Here is a 14881-nt window from a genome sequence, read left to right as displayed (position 1 = left end):
TCTGTGGATTAGCCTCTGCAAGCTGCCCCTTGTCGTGCCTGTCCTTGGCCTGGGTACCTCCCTGCCTCAGGACGTGAGCAGCACGATGATGTGGCATTTCATGTACAACCTGAGCTACATCAGTGCCTCGTGAAGCATCCTGCTTTTATTCCTATTCTGTGATTCCAGCACAGACTCTTTTTCCTGAGTGGGTGATTTATAGAAGTGCCTACTGCCATTTTAATTGCTTTAGTTTCAAAATATTAACATCCTGGTGAGCTTTTCCCCCATGTAATCCTCTTAACCTGTTGTCTGGAGTCTTTCACCAGGAGTGCTCCCTTCCTCCTTCACCAGGGTCAGCTTCACGTGTGTGTGATCTGTACAGTCATGCAAGGGCCCCACACTCAGACGGTCTCACTTTTGGTTTAACGCTCTCCTGACACTGCCTTGAAATTCCTTGTTTTGTCTTTGAACTGTGTAAGTCAAGGTATGGTGAGACAGAAGTGTGTACGTGTGAGCAGAGGAGATACGTGCAATGTGTTTGTCCCCTGTTCTTACCACTTTTCACTTACAGCCTTTGTGATTCCCAGGAGAACAGAATTCCAGTGGGCCTACCATACAGGAAGAGATTCAGAGTTTAAGGCAAGTTTGTCATGTCTACAGCTGAGAAGGTGAGGACATGAGGCCCCAGAGGTCGTGCTTTCTATCTGAAATAGATTTCATTCAAATACACAGAGAGGGTGATGGCATTCTAAGAACCGTGAGTGACCGTGGAACCCATACCTTTCCCTTCCTACTCATGTTACTTTCCTGTAATAGCCAGCCACTTACACTGAAATGAGGACACGGAAGAAAAGGAAAACCGAGGGCAGCTCCTAATTTCTCTTTCCTTCAGTCCTTCCTTACTCCCCGCTAAGTTGAGACTGTGTACGTATCAAAGAGTGAAATAAAGATTGAGCTAGTTTTGTGTGTTGTTTCCACTGTTTTGGTAAGAATGAGACATATATATACATACAACAGATATGAAATAATTGTGTGATTTTGCTTTCTGAATGTGAATTAAATGCTGTTATAGTGACATTTAAAACTGCAATAGCCCAAAAGTAGAAAGATGAATGATAAAATTGTAATAATTTAAAACTTTAATTTTTCCTGGAATAGCATTGAGTATCAAACAAAAAAATCTGTAACAAGTTGTGAGAAGAAAGGGAAAACATTTTCGTGCTTTTCGTGGTACTGCCTACTGGATTTTTGGAGATAGGGCCCCACACCCTAATTCTGCACTGGGCCCTGTGTATTAGGAGCCAGCCTTGCTCTTAACTGGTCTGCCCCTCCTGAGGCGATCTCAAACCTCCCCACAGTGGAAGCCACTTCTGTCTGCAAGCCCTCTGGGGACTCCAGCTGATTGTCGCGGGCTTGAAGGGCACCGTGGCTTTGGTGGCTCCCCTGCTGCTTCATTTGTGAAATTCAGAATTGGACCAGGACTGACGCAAAATAATTCAGGGGCTCCAAAAGCACTAGGATACCCACCACATTGGCAGACAACACAAATTCTCAATCCCCTTCTAGCCTTGACTTGGGGAAGCAGCCAAATGCTGGGCTCTCTCATCTGGCGCTGCTGGTTCTCCCTCTGATGAGTTCTGGAAGAAAAATACTGCAGAAGACTAACTATTATCCTTGTCACCTGGGCTCCTCTCTGCCCTCTTCTGCCACTCTGTGAACTGCTGAGCAGCTGTGAGTAGGCAGAGCAGGTGGAAGCTCCTGCCAACAGCGACTGATTCCATCCAAACTCTTCACAAAGAATCCTGGCAAAGCAATGCTTGGGAGGCCTTGTTTTCATGGTACAGTAGAATCACTTCTTAAAACAATGTGAGAAAGATAATTTTGGCAACTGTGCAAATATCACATCACAAAACTGGAAACAAGAAACTTTATAGAAAACTGATGAAGATGAAAAACTATATAAAATTGAAAATGAGCAAAGCAAGATCTGCTTGTGGGGAAGGATATAAAAAACATAAAAATGTATCTTCAGGATTTTACAAGGAACATTATAACCCATCAAACTATGAGTGTTTAATATTCTCTAACAAAAATGAACTGATCTGAGTAAGGGTAATGCAAAAATATTGTAATGTAGTGCTACCCAACAGAACTTTGTGTGATGATACAAATGTTTCATCAAAATACAGAATCCATTAGCCACATGAATATATTATACCCAATGTGGCTAATAAAACTCAATTTTTAATATGGCTTAAATTTAGCGGCTTTAAAAGTGGCTACCAACTTGAACAGCATCGTTCTAGTGCCTCCTAGGTCAAAACCAGTGGTTTCTTTGGGGAACCTCTGTAACTACTGCTGACGAGTGGGGGTGTTGGGGTAGAAAGAGAAGAAAGCTCTTAACAGATCTACTTAGTCACCTACATAAAAGCTTGCATTCCTCACAGCTCCCAGGAGCAGTAGATGGCACAACCTGCTGTAATGGGTATGCAGGAAGGATTCTTGGGGAGACCTGAGTATGCCCTTCCAACTCCTGGCTCAGGCCAATGGGAGTAAAAGACCTAGGATTCTGTCATTCAGATGGGGAGAGGAATCGCGTCTCAGCCTTTTGGCTGAGATCAAGTGCAGATGGAGAGAGGACTGTGGTTCCACACACAGACTCTGAGGTTGGGCCATGCCCGGGGCATCTGTGCATGGACGTCACCACTGTGGGGAGGCAGAGGGGGATGCTCATTTCCGGACAGGGTTTCCAGACCCAGAGGAGGATTTAGAGGTGGAAGCAGGACCTGAGGGCCCTTTCTGGCCGCCTGCAGGCTGAGCAGGCCCTTTCTTCTTGGGGATTATGGTCTTGTTCTTGCTCTTGAACACTTTGCTAGGATCCAGCTTGTTCACAAAGGAGTCTGTCTCTTCAGTGAGGAGGTTTGTGTTGTAGGTGATGGGTTTATACATGTTGAACCATTGCTGAAAGGCAGAGTTGGGAGAGACGGTCACAATTCAAAGGAGACAAGCATGTGCTCATGTTCTTTAGTGGAGATAGAGGGGTAGAGAGCTGGGGAGATGAGGCAGTGAGTAAAAGTTTTCATGAAAAACTGCCTCTAAAATCTATCAGCACTTCCTTTGGGTAAAAAGGAAGACACACATTGCTTTATGGGGTCTTATAAATGGACCTATAAGTAGAGCAGGATGAGGATGAAGAATCTGAGTAAATGTGCTTCCTTCTAACGTAGTGAGCCCTGAGCCTGGGATACTAGGTCCCCAAGGTACAGGGTATAGTGTCCTTCTAACTGTTCTGCCCTCACACCGGTCTCTGCCCCTCGGGTGGATTGAGTAGCATCCTTCCCATGGGGAAAGAGCAGACCAAGACCAGAGCCGGCTCTGCTGAGGGAAGCTGCCTGCTCTCTTCCTGGGCAGCTGAAGGCAAAGGGCATCTACACTTATTGATGTTCATTGATAATAACCACCCGCTATGTTGCCTGGATGATGTCATTATCATGTGCCATTTGAGCAAGGTGAGGTCCCCTTGATGAATACATACAGGGAACTGAGTCCCTCATTTTTTGCCACCCGGGCAAAAGTTCTTCTTGACACACCTGGTGTTCTCAAACAAGGCAGTCTATCAGCATTATCTGACATCTGTATGTTTAAAATGGTAACTAGATCTATAGTATAAATGAGGCACATCCATATTTTGAAATACCAAATATCAATGCAAGAGACAGCTCTCTATATATGGATAGGGAATGAGCTCCAATGTGCAATTAAGTGAAAAGAAGGTGCAGAACAATGTGAACAGGGTCACACTTGTGACTTAGAAGAAAAGAACCCCAAACTGTATGCATGAGTGCTTTCCATCCAGCAACATAGCTCAGTGAGGGCACAGGAGACACCAACAGCGGCTGCTGGTGGGGAAGTGGATGGACGAGGAGCCAGAGAATAAGAGACTGATTGTTCTTTGTTCTTGTGTGCGTGTACTGTGTATCCAAAACCAGCCATCAAACCTAAGCCCTGCCCCCTCCCCAGTTCATTAGAAATTAAAACTCCCCAGATGAGTCTGAGGACTAGCCAAGGCTGGGAACCACTTAACTAGATTAGTATGAAGTGCTGTTGTCCACCTGAATTGGAAGCACCTACTTTGTTTATTGAAAATGCAGGTTCCTGGGCTCTACCCAGATCTGCAGAATCAGATGAGGGACTGCAACTTAGGGACTCTGCAACTTAGGCATTTCCTCAGAAGATTCTGATACGTTTTGCAGTTTGAGGTGACAGGGAGTCCTTCCTTACCTTGGCCTGGGGGCTGACGCCGTAGCTGGTGAAGGCGTACTGCCACTGGGGCAGGCCCAGGTGGGTGATGAGCAGGCGGTAATAGGCAGTAAAGGTGTCTGTGAGAAAATGCCAGTATAGCGCTCTGTCCAAGAACCAGATCTCAGTGTCCTGTGCTAGTCCTGAAATAGCAGACAGAAGACATAAAGGGACGGCTTAACACTTTCTTCCTTTTATCTATAAAGTCAACATCCACTCATGGTTAAAACAAATTTCAACAGTAAAAGGAATGTAAAAGTTCCCATTTTCCCCTCCAACCTCCCAGCTCCGTTCTCCAGTGGCCACTGTCAAGGTTTCTCTGGTATTCTTTTACAAGTTCTTGATCAGTCAGTCAACTGACCTATCGCTGGGCCCTGGCCATCCGTGCCCTCAGGCTGCCTAAGGAGTGCTGCTTTCCTGTGTGGATGCGACGCTTCCCTTCCCCCAACAGCTACAGGCTGTGGGCTCAGCCTTCCTGATGGAGACACTCTGAGGAGCCCTGGCTTTCTCAGGAGGTCTGAGAAGGCTCCCCTCTCCTGGGACTCTTGCCTGTGCAGTGGTGTGCTGTGCTGGTGGAGCTGAAGCACTGCTCTATCAGCTCCTGCCTCACACGTGCTTCTGCCCATCCATCCTTACTGCTGTGGAGGTCTCTCCTAGCTCATTTCCTCATCTCCTCTCCTCTCTAATGGCATCCATCCTCCAGTAGCCTCCTCTTCCAGTTCTACTCGTGGTCACATTTTCACCTGAATCCTGCCGTATTTGTGCTAAATAACCTTGACTCCCCCCATACTTCCACAGAATGGCCAAACTCCCTCACCTGGCTTTCAGGACTCGGCACAAAGGGCTTCTGGCATCATCTCCCCTCATCCACAAGATGAACCCAGTGGTCAATGAACTAAAATTACCTGTCATTTCCCTCAAATCAGTTGTAGTGTCCCATGGCATGGCTGTTACCCATCTCTTTGCGTGGATGCCCTCTTTTGCCCCACCCTCACCACCCATATCTCATTCCAACCAATATTTCAAGATGCAGCTCAAAGGCTGCTTCACAAAGACTCCTCCAGCAGGAGATGGTCTCTGCTTCCCCCGGAGGTAAATCCTGGTGTGTCTTCTCACCCCTTGCAGGCAGAGAGGTACCTGAAAAGGGCTGGACCTTGTCCACCTCTGGACTGAACTGGTGTCAGGGGTGGCCTATGTCCAGTGGCAGCCACTGCATAGGAGGTCAGAGCCTTTCCCTCTTAGACTGAGGTTTAGTAATTCAGGTTTTTATTGCTGTTAAACTGCCTCCATAAAGAAGTATAAGACAGTGCTTTTCCTGGATGCTTTTCTAACACATGAACCAGCTAGAGGAGTTATTAACAGAGTATTTCTTTTACTTTTTATTCACTTATTATCCTAATCTTATTACTCTGCAGTAACTTGCAAATGACAGTACCTTAAAAAGACTTAATGGACCTGGAGGGAGGATGCTCAGAGAGGACCTAAGGGGCTTTCTCTTGGCGTCTACCTGAGACCCTGCAGCATCTCAGGTCAGGGAGGAGCATGTCTTCTGTGTGATGGCTGGAGAGCAAGGTCAGCCAAGGCCATTCCCAGACTACAGAACTGCGCCTGCCATGATTCTTACCCGGTTTCCCTCTTTTGTAGACAAGGCAAACCTTCCCATTCCCGTTGCAAGGATCCAACTCAAATATCACGCTGCGAGAATCAAAGTGAGGCTTCTCTGGCTGGTTCTCACTGGCTGCAAATCCAGAAGTTAATGGTAATGTTTAAACACACTCAGCTCAAACATACTTACTCATCCAGCTTTGCTAGGATGAAAAAAACAGAGAGGGAAAAAAACCTTATCTCAAACATATTCTTAACTATCATTTTCAAATGTGGACCAATGTATTGTCCACTCTAAATGTCCTGGGTCTTGTTCTTGGTCTAAGTCTTCTGTCAGGGCTTTGCTGTTACCGACGGACAGTGTCATGGAATCCAGGGGTAGGTGGCGTGAGGACAACAAAGTGAACTTCCTGGGACACGTGAAGTCAGAGGAATCGGAACAATTTCTTCTTCCCCAGATAACTGCTTTCCCCTCATTTATAGCATTTTATGATCTTTTGATTAGAATCTTGTTTCTTATGTCTAAAATGTATATTTGCGGTTATGACCCTATTAAAGGATTTTGTGTCTATGCCTTTTGTCAATTATTGACTATACAACATTCGGCAAATTATGCAATGTCTAAGTTCCTTACATTACTTATTTTTAAGAAGTGATAATGTGTACCTAATAGAGTTTTCATGAGGACTGTCAGAAATTTTATATAAATCCCATACTCAATAAATATTAGTTACTGTCATTAATTAATAACAGTATTAGTTAAGGACACGAGTCCTAGGGTGGCTCAGAAGGTAAAGAATCTGCCTGCAATGCTGGAGACCCAGGTTTGATTCCTAGGTTGGGAAGATCCCCTGGAGGAGGAAATGGCAACCCACTCCAGTACTGTTGTCTGGAGAATCCCATGGACAGAAGACCTTGGTGGGTTACAGTCCACGGGGTCACAAAGAGTTGGACATGACTGAGCGACTAAGCACACATAAGTATGATATAATTGTGTGTGTGTGTGCTCACTTGTGTCTGACTCTCTGTGACTTCATGGACTACAGCCCACCAAGGTCCTCTGTCCATGGGATTCTCCGGACAAGAGTACTGGAGTGGGTTGCCATTTCCTCCTCCAGGGGATCTTCCCAACCCAGAGGTCAAATCCTTGTCTTGTGCATTGGCAGGCAGATTCTTTACCACTGAGCCACCAGGGAAGCCCATATTATAATTATAACATTATAATTAATGCTAAGTCTGGCTCTGTTAGAAATACCTGCCTAGAAACCAAATATCATGATGTAACAGAAAGAAGATGAATTCTTAGAAATGGAAGCATCAGAAGCCTCTCCTGCTTCTTTCATTACAGCAATTATGCATAAAGATTAGTATTAGTGACTGGGTGGAGAAGGTCTACAAACCTAGGAGAGATTGGATAAACAGAGTATATAGTGTCTGTGATCTGCACATACACCTGTGTGTGTGGGCACAGGCACTCAGTCGTAGTCGACTCTCTGCAACCGCATGGACTGTAGCCTGCCAGGCTCCTCTGTCTATGGAATTTTCCAGACAAGAATACTGGAGTGGGTTGCCATTTCCTTCTCCAACCTATGTATATATAATTTTATATAAGTGCATTAGTATTTACATTTTTAACTAAAAAGGTTTTTCTTTTTTAAAACATGGCTTTCCTCATCTCATATGGTCCTAGACAAACATATAGGTATACATCTAAATTTTCTCAAGATTGTTTATTATATAAAAATTGGATACCATACAGGTTACCTAAATCTTACCTTCTATATAACAGTACCATGTGGAAAGCCCTCTGAGGTTTGTAATTCTAATGTGTTAATGGCTGCCTGACTGAAAGTGGGTGTCCCCTAATTTACCCTGCCAGTCCTCTACTGATAGGCGTTCACCCAACATTATTCTGCTGCAAATGCTACAGTAATCATCTCTGTACACATCCCTTTTGATCAAGTACTTTTGTTACGTGGACAGACACCCACACAGTAGAACGGACATTGCTAGACTGCTTTTTGAAAAGGCCTTTGTTTTTGAAAAAATTTGGAATGTCTGAAAGGGGTTTAGCATTCTAGGTTGACACTTTTTTCCTCTGAGTATTTTATCTTTTTTTAACCAATTGAATTTGCTTAAAGAACACTTTTATTTTTCTATGTATCTATTTTGTCCTCTGGTCTAGCAGTATGAATATTCTCATAACTTTTTAAAATTGGTATATAGTTGATTTACAATGTTGTTAGTTTTAGGTGTATAGCACAGTGAATCAGTTATATATTATCCTCTCTTCTTTAGATTCTTTTACCATATATGTCATTATGGAATACTGATTGTTTCCTGTGCTGAACAATAGGTCCTTATTAGTCATCTGTTTTATACATAGTAGTGTGTGTCAATCCAATCTCCCAATTTATCCTTCCACTCCCCAGTATTTTATCTTGACTGAATTGTTTCCAATGAGAAATATGCCATTATCCTTATCTTTTTCCTTTGTATGGAACTGTCTCTTCCCATTAACAGCTTTGAAGATCTTCTCTTCATCCTTGATTTTGAACGATTTGATTATGTTTACTATTATTTCTTCATGTTTCTTATTCCTAGCTTGTTAAGCTTCTTAGATACGGTTTAAGTCTCCATGAAATTGGTATAGTTTTGAGCCACCATTTCTTGAAATATTATTTGCTAGCCCAATTACAGGGACTCCAGTTAGACATATACCATTTGCTGTCCCTCAGTTAACTGATGTTCTTTTCATTAAAATAATTTTTTAATTTTTTTGTGTTATTTTGGATTGTCTACTGTTATGTCTTTAAGTTCTCCAGTCTTTTCTTTAGCAATGTCTAAGTTATTGTTAGTCCCATCCAGTGTATTTTTCATCTCAGACACTAGTTTCATCTATAAAAGGTAAGTTTGGATTTCTTTTTTCCTAACTGCTATGTCTGTATAAGTTTTTGAACATATTGAATATAGTGATGACTGTTTTAAAGTCTGTATCTGCTGATTCTAAATGGTGTCTCAAATCTGGATTGGTTTCAACTAATCAGTTTTTCTCTTCCTTACAGTTATTTTTTTCCTTCTTTTTTGCATGCCTGCTAATCTTTGGATGCCAGAAATTGTTACTTTTGCATTGTTGAGTGCTTTATATTTTTATATTTCTACAAATATCATTGAGCTTTGTTCTGTGATAGTTAAATTATGTGAAAATAGATACTTTTGGGTCGTAGTATTTGTCAGGCAGAACCCAAGACAGTATTTAACCTAGGGCTATTTTTGCCCCCATTCCTGAGGCGGGACCCTCCAGAGTACTCTACCTGGGTAAGCTGTGAGGTGTTTCAGCCCGGCTGGTACAAACAGGCATTAGGCCTGGTCCTGTGTGAGCACCAGGCGCTGTTCCCGCTCATCACCTGGGGCCGTCTTGTCCCTGGGCCTCGGGCAGTATCTTCACATGCGGGTGCTCATCAGTTCTCTGCTGAATACTGGAGGAGGGTCCTCGGCAGTTCTCTATGCAGCTCGTTCCTCCCCGTTACTCAGTCCTGTGAACTGTCTTCACCCAGCTGGGCTCTTAGTTCTCTCTTCCTAGTTAACAGGCACAACAGGCTCTGCTTGGTTTCGTTCTCTATGCCGTCAGCCGGAAACTTTCAGATAATAAGCTAGGGGCCACCTCATTTGTTTCCCATCATTCAGAACTCATCATCCTTCCCTGCATGATGCTATCTTGAAATCCATTGTTTTACTTTTTTTTTTACATTTGTTTTTGTTTTTTGTTTCAGGTGGGAAGCTTGGTCTCTGCTATTTCATCTTGGATGAAATCAAAAGTTCAGACTGTAGGCTCCTACCAAGTTTTAGCAGCCCTGACTGATGCTATCTGGGGTTTACCCTCAGGCAAAAAGTTACAAAAATAGGAAAATCATTCAGTGTGATTCCCTTCTGCCATTTGTAGATGCCACTCCAGTTTCTGCTTATATCTGGTTACTCTCTAGTCCTTTTAAGTAATTATCTTAAAAATTTCCTCAGAGTTTAGAGTATTATTTGCACAAGTCCTGATCTGTTTGAAAGATAATATGCCTTATGACCAGAATCATAAGGTCAAATCTACAATATCCCTGTTACTAGTTCTTTGTTGAATTTTTAGTTTTATCTTCATTTGCACATTAGCACATTGTCTTATAGCTTGTGCCTAATAATTTCATCCTTGGGAGTACCAGTGGATCTCCTCCTGTTACATTATTGGTGCTAGTTCTTGTTCATGGTGTTGTGTTTATTCATGTTCCTGGTTCATATTCAGGAGGATTATTTTTGAAAAATTGTTTATAAAAACAATGGGGTCTAGGATAATGTTTTCTTCTTTTAGGGAAGAAGTTTGCTTTTTATGAGTTTTATATTGAGATATAATTCATCTACCATATCATTTACTCATTTGAAGTGTACAAGTCAATGGTTTTTAGTGTACGGACTGAGCTTTGCAACCACTGACAGTCACTTTTCCCAACATTTCTTTAGAGTGAATGTGTGTGTGTGAGTGAATGCCAGGCACCCTAGGATATTCATACTGGAATCAAATTAGTGCAATTTGGGGATTTAACATTTTCTGTGATGCACGTGTGACTTACACCTGGACTTCAGTCCATGTGAAAAGTGGTTATTTCTGGTTCATTATGTCTCCTAAGGTACAGCTCCCCCCGTGCTAACTGAAAGGATAGGGTAGCTTTTATGGGTGCTCTAGTTTGTAGGTCCTACACTCCGTTTTATTCTCCTAGTCTCAGATATGGGTCCAATTCTCAGCCTTTCATAGCCTCATTGCTTCTTTTGAAAAGAGTAGTGTATCCTAGGCAAGAGCAACCCCAAACACTGAGCCTCTTCCCTGGATTTCTGTCTTCTTCTGGATGTTAATCTAGTGCTACCTCATCATCTTATTAGCTCTTCGGTGATTTTTGTGTGTTGCCTTACTTTTCAGTTGTCTTCAGCAAGAAGGCTGCTCTGAATTACCTATCTGCCTTCACCAGGAGGTCTCTTCATCAGCCTAAGTATGCTCCTGAAAATAATACATAGGTGAGCTTTGCTTTTTATATCAATCTGATAGTCTCTGCTTTTTAAAAGGGAAATTCAATTCCAGCACACTTAATATAATGATCAATCTGTTTTATTTTATTCCTCTTAATGTTTTGTTGCCTGTTTTATAATGTTTCTTTTCCCTTTTTCTTACTTTTACTCATGTGATTCAACACTACCTTTATTAGGTTAGAGATTCTAAAGTAATCTTTAATTCCTTTAGTGATTATCTTCCTTTTTGTTATGCTTGCATGACTGGATTCATACGATTCTACCTTTATTTGAAAATAATAGGCCACTGTTTCTCTAACCGAGCGTGGTGAGCAGAATTCTAAGATGGCCCCCAAGAGTCCTACTCCTTGATATACACACCTTGTATGACCTCCTCCCCTGAGAGTAGTCAGGGCCTGTAACAAAGGAGTGATCATTCTCTTGATTAGGTGACATTATGAGACTACTGTAGCAGACAGCTGACTGACAAGCAAGCTACCATGTTGTCAATCATGTGGTTAGAATCTAAGGGCAGTCTCGATGAGCTGAGAGTGACACTGGGCCAACAACCAACAAGAAAACAAGGACCAAGTCCCACAGCTGCAAGGAACTGCGTAAGGTCAACCACCAGTGAGCCTGGAAGAGGCCCCTATCCTCAGGCGGATTCACAGCACCAGCTGACACCTTGATTTTAGCCTGTTAAGACTCTAAGCATAGGACTCTACTAATCTGTAGCTGAATTTTTAACTCATGAAAACTGTTAGATAGGAAATGTGTAGTGTTTCAAGTCAGTAAATTTGTGGTAATCTGTTATACAGGAAAAGAAAACCAAGACACTAAAGACACTCTGTTTCCCCCAAAGTGTACTATTTCTTTCCTCCAGTAGGATGAGACCTTCCACTTTGTACTTCCTTTCCTCTTTGTCCTATACTTTCTACTGTAAGGACTCTCTGGAACATTCTTTGTATTAATGCTAGGGCTACTGTAACAAAGTACCACATACTGAAAGGTTTGAACAGAAATTTGTTGTCCCATGCCTCTGGAGGCTGCAGATCCAGGTCAAGGTTGGTTTCTCTTGAGGGCTGTGGAGAAGAGTCTGTTCTGTGTCTCCCCCTAGTTCCTGGTAGTTTGCTTGCAACTTTTATTTTTATGTTTATGCTTTCCTTGGTATGTAAAAGCAGGACTCCATCTCTGTCTTCATCTTTAACATGACTTTCTCATGTACCTATATTTCCCAATTTCCCCTATTAAAAGGTTGCCAGTCATACTGGATTAGGGCTCCACCTGACTCCAGTATGACCTCACCCGAACTACTTAGATCTATTAATATAATGACCCTATTTCCAAATAAGGGCACAGTCTGAGGTAGTGAGGTTAGGGCTTTAACATGAATATTTGACACAATTTAACCCATAACGCTTTAATATCTTGCTTTTGTCCTATTTTTTAGGTTTAGCTGAGACAGTACATTTAAACATATTCCATGCACTACGTACGTCTCTTTTCCAAGAGTTCTTATGTGAAAGTTGTATACAGTCCTGAATTTTGTTGTTTAGTTGCTCAGTTGTGTCCGACTCTTTGAGACCCCATGGACTTCCCTGTCCTTCACCATCACCCAGAGCTTGCTCAAACTCATGTCCATTAAGTCGATGATGCCATACAACCATCTCATTCTCTGTTGTTCCCTTCTCCTCCTGCCTTCAATCTTTCCCAATAATCAGGTTCTTTTCTAATAAGGCAGTTCTTTGCATCAGGTGGCCAAAGTATTGGAGTTCAGCTTTGGCATCAGTCCTTCCAATGAATATTCAGGGTTAATTTCTTTTAGGACTGACTGGTTGTATCTCCATGCAGTCCAAGGGACTCTCAAGAGTCTTCTCCAAAACCACAGTTCAAAACCATCAATTCTTCAGTGTTCAGCCTTCTTTATAGTCCAACTCTCACATCCATACATGACTACTGGAAAAACTATAGCTTTGACTAGACTGACCTTAGTCAGCAAAGTAATATCTCTGCTTTTTAATATGCTGTCTAGGTTTGTCATAGCTTTTCTTCCACAGAGCAAATGTCTTTTAATTTCTTGGCTGCAGTTATCATCTTCAGTGATTTTGGAGCCCAAGAAAATAAAGTCTCTTACTGTTTCCACTGTTTCCCCATCTATTTGCCATGAAGTGATGTGACCAGATACTATGATCTTAATTTTGAATGTTGAATTTTAAACCAGCTTTTTTACTCTCCTCTTTCATCTTCATCAAGAGGTGCTTTAGATCCTCTTTGCTTTCTGCCATAAGAGTGGTGCCATCTGCGTATCTGAGGTTATTGATATTTCTCCCAGAAATCTTGATTCCAGCTTGTGCTTCATCCAGCCCAGCATTTTGTATGATGTACTCTGCATATTTAAAAGCAGAGACATTACTTTGCCAACAAAGGTCTGTCTAGTCAAGGCTATGGTTTTGCCAGTGGTCATGTATGGATGTGAGAGTTGGACAGTGAAGAAAGCTGAGCGCCAAAGAATTGATGCTTCTGAACTGTGGTGTTGGAGAAGACTCTTGAGAGTCCCGTGGACTGCAAGAAGATGCAACCAGTCCATCCTAAAGGAGATCAGTCCTGGGTGTTCATTGGAAGGACTGATGTTGAAGCTGAAACTCCAATACTTTGGCCACCTCATGCAAAGAGTTGACTCATTAGAAAAGACCCTGATGCTGGGAAGGATTGGGGGCAGGAGGAGAAGGGGATGACAGGGTGAGATGGCTAGATGGCATCACCGACTCGATGGGCATGGGTTTGGGTACACTCTGGGAATTGGTGATGGACAGGGAGGCCTGGCGTGCTGCGATTCATGGGGTTGCAAAGAGTCGGACATAACTGAGTGACTGAACTGAACTGAACTCTGCATATAAGTTAAATAAGTGGGGTGACAGTATGCAGCCTTGATGTACTCCTTTCCCAATTTGGAACCAGTCTGTTACTGCATGTCTGATTCTAACTGTTGCTTCCTTGACCTGCATACAGGTTTCTTGGGAGGCAGGTAAGGTGGTCTGGTGGTAAGGTTATGTTCCTGAACAGTAACATTTAATTTAGTCTTCTTTTTTTAGCCTTAATTTACATATTTCTTTATTCAGGCTGCACTGGGTTGTCACTGCTGTGCTTGGGCTTTCTCCAGCAGCAACACACTGACTCCCAGTTGTGGTCGGTGGCTTCTATTGTGGCGGAGCACAGACTCTAAAGCGTGCAGTTCAGTAGTTGTGGCTTGCGGGTCTAGAGCATGGGTTCAGTAGTTGTGGTACACAGGCCTAGCTGCCCCATGGCCTGTGGGATCTTCCCTGTCCATGAATCAAACCCGTGTCCCCTGAATTGCAAGTCAGACTTAACCACTGGACCACCAGGGAAGCCCAGTCTCTTTCATAGGAGGTTCACTAATGTCTTGTTTCCTTTCCTCTTTATAGAGCCACATCTAGAGATCTCCATTCCATTCCATTTGTCTTCAGGTTAGAGTATTTATGTTCTTGAAGTTTTACACAAACTTTAATATTCTTTTAATAATCTGAGAGCTGTATTTGGTCTATATATATAGGACTCTTGATTTTCACTCCTTTTCTCTCAACCTGTTTATGCTTTTTCTTTCTTACTATCTTCTAGTTTTCAACTGTTGCAGGTAAGAATACTGGTGTCAGTCTGATTATTCTTTCTCTATAAGTTGTTATTTTTGCCTAGAAGCGTGTGATTTTTTTTCTGCATCATGTAATGTCTAGGTTTCTGTTTTCTCCTGAATTCAATTGGAGTCCAGGAGAGCCCTTTCAATCTGCAGATTGAATAATACAAATTTTCCTTTATTACTGCTTATTTGTTATTCCTTTTGCATCTATTCTTTTTCCCTTTTTTAAGCACCTAGAATTCCACTGGAAGGTCACCTGATTGTATTTTCTGTTTCTCTTATCCTTCCACTTTTCCTGTC

General features: G+C 42.5%; 1 protein-coding gene across 6 annotated transcripts in view; it reads right to left on the bottom strand.

Annotated features, from left to right (window-relative positions):
- Positions 1-1098: 1098 nt before the first annotated feature.
- Positions 1099-14881, bottom strand: part of TPGS2 (tubulin polyglutamylase complex subunit 2) — a 60367-nt gene continuing 46584 nt past the window's right edge. For 5 of the 6 annotated variants that reach the window (XM_061130728.1, XM_061130727.1, XM_061130731.1 and 2 more), the window contains 3 exons: positions 5906-6019; positions 4264-4424; positions 1099-2943 (listed from right to left, as the gene is read on the bottom strand). In XM_061130728.1, coding sequence (XP_060986711.1) covers positions 2713-2943; positions 4264-4424; positions 5906-6019 — 506 coding nt within the window. In that variant the 3' untranslated portion in view covers positions 1099-2712. The remainder of the gene's footprint in view (positions 2944-4263; positions 4425-5905; positions 6020-14881) is intronic. The other variant, XM_061130730.1, reaches the window with a different exon arrangement.

This window comes from Dama dama, chromosome 27 (assembly GCF_033118175.1).
Source record: "Dama dama isolate Ldn47 chromosome 27, ASM3311817v1, whole genome shotgun sequence".
Taxonomy (NCBI): domain Eukaryota; kingdom Metazoa; phylum Chordata; class Mammalia; order Artiodactyla; family Cervidae; genus Dama; species Dama dama.
This window is presented reverse-complemented; position numbering and strand designations above follow the sequence as displayed.